Below are 7431 nucleotides of genomic sequence, written 5' to 3' on the forward strand. Positions count from 1 at the left end.
ACACTCGGGTGATTGGGAGCTCTCGAGGACGACGGCTGGGAGACATTCTGCGTCATTTCTCTCCCTATTTCGTAGTCTTGTGAGCAACACAGCCCTCGTTTTCCCCTCTTCCTCCTCCTCCATACCTCCCATCACCCCCCTCATCCCATCATCCTTTCCTCTCGAATGTTCTCGTCCCACATCCTGATCCTCCTCCTCCTCCTCCTCCTCTTCCTGCTGCGAGGTGTGAGATGAGGAGGATAAGGGGTGTAATCACACTTCTTTGTGCCTGCAGCCCAAGTTTTCAAACTCCAACACACACACACACACACACACACACACACACACACACACACTGTACACCTACAGTACACGGAGAATTCCCTCTCGTTGTTTCTGTCAAGGTCACCATACTGACAGTTTAGCCCATTCAGCAGTGTCCTCAAACAATCCCGCTACTGGGGCGCCAGTAGCTCAGTCAGGACCAAAGTATGGTGGTGGACTGGTAGCTGGAGAGGTGCCAGTTCACCTTCCGGGCACTGCCAAGGTGCTCTTGAGCAAGGCACCGAACCCCCAACTGCTCGGGGCGCCTTTCCATGGGCAGCTCCCTCACTCTGACATCTCTCCATTAGTGCATGTATAGGTACTGAGCATGTGTGTGTAATTCAGGCCTGTGTGTAATAACAACAACAACAGAGTGAAAACATTGTAATTTCCCCTTGCGGGATTAATAAAGTATAAAAAATTAAAAATAAATCGCTGTATTGTGCTGGCGCACTGTAATTGAGGCTTTCTCTTTAATCAACAAATAATACGTTTGTAATAAATATTGTAAAGCTAATTCATCTAGTGACAAATGTACAGTATACCCTATATAAATAATATAAATCCTGCTTCGTTTAGACTTTTTGATCAGTATCAAACATAATCCATATGATTGGTGTCTGTAGTTCCAGAGTCACAGCAAACGGGGCTGCATGCTGCATGACTTTCCATGGTGCAGATTTGTGAAGATGTAAACAAATGATATTGATATTCAGATATTCATACTTGGGGAGGTGTATCCTCTAACATAAAGCTGATTTTACACAGGTTTGTAAACTCAGTGGGGCGACAGACTATTGTTTGTGCATGCGTGTGTGCGTGCGTGCACGCGTGAATACATAATGCCAGTTCAGCCCTCTGTGCCTCTCTAATTGGACCATGTCTGGCTCTGCCTGAATAATTATTATTAATGGAGACCGACTGAAGTCACCGCTCCCTACCTCATAAATATCTCAGGCGTTAGACAATTTATTTATTTGAGTTTATAGAACCCTACCTACCTACCTACCTACCTACCTACCTACCTACCTACCTACCTACCCGGTCCCCACTCGTTCTGCAGGCAACCACTCGATACTTATTTGACACAAAGCTTTCGCAATTTTCATCGCTGCCTTGCGAGACATTTGGAGCATGTTTCTCACTGGACCGTTTGATTTAATTACCTTCCTCAACTCGGCAGGGGCGAGGGGTTGAAATGTTTTCTAGACAACAAAGGAAATGAAAAAATGTGGTCAGGATGATGACTAATGGCAGACACAGGCCAGGAGAGATGATCTGTCTGTACTGATCAGTAAGACGCATGACTCATGCATAATCCAGTCAGGTTAGTGTGTGTGTGTGTGTGTGTGTGTGTGTGTGTGTGTGTGTGTGTGTGTGTGTGTGTGTGTGTGTGTGTGTTTTTTTTTTTTTTTTTTTTTTTTTTTTTTTTTTTTTTTTTTTTTTTGTGTGTGTGTGTGTCATTTGTTGCCTGTAAAAACAAAATGTTCATAAATGGGAACCCTGGGTAAAAAAAGCACAAGAACTTTGATTATTGTAAATGTACGAGTTAGTTTGTGTATGCAGACTCTAGAGCTCACACTTATGCATGTGCGTTTGCAGAGCAGTGAGCACAAATGCATTTGAATTGTATTAACGTGTGTTGCCACCGAGCAGCTCTTGTCTCCAGTCCGTTCCTGCTCAGCTCTCTGCAGCCAAATAAACATAATGAGGCTAATAAGTCAGATTTATTGCAGACTGCTGCTGCATTAATATAACAGCAGTTTATGTGGATTTTGCTCGCAGTTTGGCTATGCTATCAGTTATAGCATCAATTTAATTTATGAAGAATGTGTTAGAAAATACAGTATATTGGGTTGACACTTTCCTTGAAGGTATCTACGTAAGAGTGACATGACACTGTCATGAACGTGTCATGAACATTATAAACAGTCATAAAAGTTTATGACATAATGCTTCTGTCAGTGTCATTCGGTTTTTGTCATGACAAGTTATGGTTAGAGTTAGGGTTCATGTGTTCATGACAGTGTCATGTCATTCTTATGTAGATACCTTCAAGTAAAGTGTTACCATATCTTAAGTTAAAAATCATGATATTCTACCATAAAGTCCTGGTATTTGTGTTTTGTTGATTGTTTTCTGACTTTAATCTGTGGACAAAATATCATTAATTTTTAACTAAGTAAAAAAATGGCTTACTGTGGCGTGATCAACAGGCATAGTTCAAATGACTCTGTACGCAATTGGATAGTCCTTCAACCAATCAGACCAACGATCCGGTTGACATACTTACCAAAGCTGGTCTTCTTCTTTAGTAGGAATTGCTTGAATGTAAACAAGAAGCTGCTTGCCGTCGCTCGCTTCTCTATCGTCATTGTGTTGAACCCGCCAATAGCGCGGCAGTTGGATAAGCCAGTTTGTGATTGGTCCCCGCAGATTTGTAACAGAAGCAGGATAGATAAACGTACAGGTTTCCAGCCCGTTCCAGCCTGAGCTGCAGGGCGAAATCACATCGCCAGCAGATCGGGCTGGGTTTACCCAGTCTACCAATTTTCACCAGTATTCCATAAGCTAAAACTTATGCCATCAAAATAAAGATAAAAAAACTAGAATTGAGAATAGTGTGTGTTCAATGTGTTGACGTGGTGATTGACTCCTGTTCCCCCTCCTCTCCCTGCAGCTGTGTATGCCTAAAGGCCTGTCGTTCAGGACCCAGGCGGACCAGCGTGATCCACAGTTCCACTCCTTCATCATCACGAGGGAAGATGGCTCTCGGACCTACGGCTTCGTTCACACCTTCTACGAGGAGGTGACCAGCCCGCAGATCTGCTCTGCCATGCACACCCTCTACCAGATGCACAACGCAGAGAGCACCCCTTCATCCTCCTCCTCCTCTTCCTCCAGCATGGACTCCCTCGCCAGCAGTTTAGACGAGGCCGACTCCCCCGCCTCCTCAGCCTCCTCCTCTCGCCGGGCGGGTGGCTACGACTCGTCGCGGGACACCCTCTACGTGTCCAAGGCCTTGTGTCTGATCACGCCCATGCCCTTCATGCACGCCTGCCGGCGCTTCCTGTCTCAGCTGCACAGGGCCGTTACGGCAGACACAGCCCCCCCGCTGCCGCTGGAGAGCTACGTTCACAACATCCTGTACGAGGTGCCGCTGCCCGCTCCGGGACGCTCGCTCAAGTTCCACGGCGTATACGAGCCCATCGTGTGCCAGAGGCCCGGGCTAGCGGAGCTGCAGCTGGCCGACTTCCCGCTCGCAGAGGCCTTTACTCTGCTCGGAGCGGAGAACCTGGTCCAGGTGTTCACCTGCACCCTGCTGGAGATGCAGATCCTTCTCTACTCACACGGTAAGGGCACTTAGTAAATCAGACTTTTTCTTAGCATCGTCAAACATTCTTGTACACACACAGACACACACATCTGACTCATCCAGGGTTCTTCATTACAAACTCACATTATGCACTAACAGGCAAGGGCCACGCATGTCTAAAAATACCAGATAAAATCAGAATTTCAAATTATAAATATATCAAGAACATAAGAGCATATCCTGAATTTGCCATTTGATGTACTGTAACTACAGCCATGGCACAATGGCAACTTGGATTTGAATTTTAGTTCATTTAGTTTGAGGTTTGAGGTCACTTTCTCTTTTTTGATCCAGACCAAGGACAAAAAAAATAATGCAGTGTTGCCTTTTAGTTGTCATCCATTTCATGTTCACACCGACTTAGAACAAATAACTTATAACAAGCGACTTACGTCAAGCAGCGTAAACATTAAGTCATGCACACTGACGGCAAGGTGTACTTACTGAACCTTATTTGTATATTTATCAAAGAACTAATGACGAAATAAAATGAGGATTAATAGTCCAGACTGGAGCTCATGTAATTGACAGAGAGATAGAAACAACAGGAAAAAGAGGCACCTTGTATAATAATGTTGCTGCTGCCTCTACATTTCGCTTATTTTTTTTATGAAGAATGTGGTTACCAAAGATCTTGCATCATAATACACACACTACATTACACTTACATTGTTTAATAAAGAGATCACTATCTCGACAGTTCACTGGATTAGCAGATTAATTCAATTGACATAATGTTGGAATAAGATCAGCAGGCAGGCTGTTCCATAGAGTTCGGGACCAGTACGGATCAGTAGAGTCCAAAAACTCAGGCTTCCTCATTCCTTTCCCTCAGACCACTCTGTTGACACAGCAGGGCGATCTGCAAAAACGTATGATGAAGACAAGATACTGTATATGAGACAATGAGATTTTTTAGTCATTGATGCATTAACGCACTCCTTCATAGTCTCATTTTTCATTGCATCTACTGTAATATGTGAGCAGAAGCGGGTGGTGGTGGTTTTGACTTTTTCAGTGAAAACATTTTGTTGGAACATAGAGGCAGACTGTGAGACAAGAACAACTTCTGTTAAAACTTGGCGCCTCAGAGACGAAGCAAAAATGGTCTCAAATAATCTTCAGCGCCACGCGAGGCTAACTGAGATGCCCAGTGATCAGATTTTCCTCCTTCTAGGTTTCCCTTCATCCATTATTCACAACTGCAGTGAGGCAACTGTTGTAGGACCTCGGATAACGAGCAGCTAGTTTGGACTGTTCTGGGGAGTGAGATCAACTTTTGTCCTACATTTTTCTGTCCTCCTCTTTCTCAGTTTCACTCCTCCAGTCTGCAGTGCTCTGCAACACTTTCTCTGTCTGTTGGTCTTCTGTCCCGGATGAGTCATGCAAGTGGAAAAAGGTCGGCAGCCACACCAAATCCAAAACCACAAAATAAAACCATGTCTCAACAGTATTCTGCAGCATGCACGTAGAAGGACGCGTTCCTGTGGTGCAGCCCAATTACAAGAGAGAGAACAAGTGAAATCACTCGAGGGTGAACTGAATTTCTTGAAAAAGTGTCGGCCTAAATCGGCAAGTGCAGCAATAAAACAGTCTAAACTGTGTCTTTTAAATGAGTACATTCATTCTATTGGTCCATATGGGATTTTTATGCAGAATGTCGGAATGGGCATTGTCACCCTGATAACCTGAGTTATAAAATCCTTAGTCATTGCATTATAAACTGCTGTGTAGACTTTTGCCATCTGAGTAGGATTCAAACTCATGGATCTGGGAGACTGTCAAATGGCTGCTATGACAAGCAAGGCTAGGGTCAGGTGAACTTCTGCGTGCCGTGTGCATTTTTACTAAGTTGTGAGTTTAAAGGAGAAATCCGGCGCAAAATGAACCTAGGGGTTAATAATACATGTGTACCGAGTCGACCGTTCTCTGGGATATGTTTTCATGCTAATCGAAAACGATAATTAGCTTATAACGCTAGTCGTCGGGGCATGCTAAAGTAAAAATAAATTGCTATTTCTACACCACTAACAAGGCTCAAAATAGCACCACACTTCCACGGTAGCATAATGAGAGTCCCTACATGTAAACCGAAGCATTGAGAACTTTGTAAGTGTACAGACAGTTCATATGTTAAAAGATCCTTAAATGTGTTTTATTTAAGCTTATTAACAGTTATGCTTGTAAGAATTCTTTGTTAATAATAGTTTTTTTTTTTTTATCTACTACTTAAGATGGATCCCTCTTTTCCCCAAGAGTTCAGTAGGGTTTTCATGTTCTTTGTCAATCAACTCATCCACCCTAATGGAGCAATTCAATTTTATTTATAGTAGCAGTGTATAGCAGACGTTATCTCAGGACGCGTTCTGTACGCTGTAGGTCTAAACCACACTCTATAATGAGCACCGGGGTTGTGTCTTCAGTCTTCCCACCACATGGTGTTTCTGCAACCACAGCTTGTAATAACACCAAATGGGTTAAGTATTAGACGGTCGTAATCTGATTGGTTGACCGTATTGCTCTGAACTGTACTGCAGCACAGAGGGTGGGATTTTGGGCTGACAGTAGGCTGCAGACAGGTCGTGTGTGGACTAGTGGGATATACTGTACTACTGTTAATAACTGCTCTTAAACTGTGAAAAGTCAGCGTCTAAGTGAAAACGATCCGGGACATTTTCACATAAAGAAATACTTGCTTTGAGCAATGAAAGATTTAAAAAAATTCAATGAAAGAAGAACCATTCTTCCCATCTAGATCACCAGGAGTCTTGAGGGTCCCATGGGTATCCTTTTATATATATGGTGTATGTATGCATGTATATAAATGTATGTATAGTATTGCATGTATGTATATGGCATGTATGTATGCATGTATGTGTATGTGCATGTATGTATTGTATGTATTGTATGTATGCATAGAGCATACATATTATTGTAGTATTATTACATGTATATATGTGTGTACATATATATATTGTATTATATATATATTATATGCATATACTGCATAACATAGTAATCATATATGAATATATTAATAATAAAGAATAAAAAAAAGATAATAAGTGAATAAAACGATAAATATTGATATATAGCATAGAAGAAGTCCATGTCAAAAATAAAAAAAACAAGTAGCACAATAGTATAAAAAAAAAGGGGAGAGCCGATATAATATAGTGCAGTACGCATAAAAAATTATTATGCATGCTGCACATATGAGCGGCATATAGATAGAGTAAAATATACGTAAGTACGAAAGGATAAAATGTACATAAAAAGTAAGCAAAAATTAATAGTGCAAAGAAAGAGGGTTCGTACGGGTTCGGTATGGGTAGAATGAACTGCGTGAGAACATCATACACACCATCACCCACATCACACACACATATAAAAGGTGAAAACAAAACAACCAAAAACATAAAAAACAATATAATAAAAAAGTAAGTAAGTAAAATATGATAGACCCTTCACGGTAAAAAGCTCACAAAGGTCTTACAATGAATGTTCACACAGAAGAAATATGTTCACATTGAAATACAAATAGAAAATAATAACATAACAAACAACCTAAAACCCATACCATAAGCGTTTTGACAGAGAGGTAAGACCTGACACGAGGAGGGCAAGCTCACGCCTAGAGCTACCTTGGACCTCCCCCTAGTTTTAAAATAGTGCTGGAACACTATAGCATCGACCTAATGATCTCAGACCACGGGTATGTAGCTAGTAGGTGGTATATAATATATATATAT

General features: G+C 41.9%; 1 protein-coding gene across 8 annotated transcripts in view; it reads left to right on the forward strand.

Moving 5' to 3' along the window:
* LOC120553524 (DENN domain-containing protein 5B-like) overlaps window positions 1-7431 on the forward strand; it is an 89378-nt gene that overhangs the window by 47172 nt on the left and 34775 nt on the right. For all 8 annotated transcript variants that reach the window (XM_039792044.1, XM_039792041.1, XM_039792042.1 and 5 more), the window contains one exon: window positions 2984-3656. In XM_039792044.1, the coding sequence (XP_039647978.1) occupies window positions 2984-3656 (673 nt within the window). The remainder of the gene's footprint in view (window positions 1-2983; window positions 3657-7431) is intronic.

The sequence above is a fragment of the Perca fluviatilis genome, chromosome 23 (assembly GCF_010015445.1).
Source record: "Perca fluviatilis chromosome 23, GENO_Pfluv_1.0, whole genome shotgun sequence".
NCBI classification, from domain to species: Eukaryota; Metazoa; Chordata; class Actinopteri; order Perciformes; family Percidae; genus Perca; species Perca fluviatilis.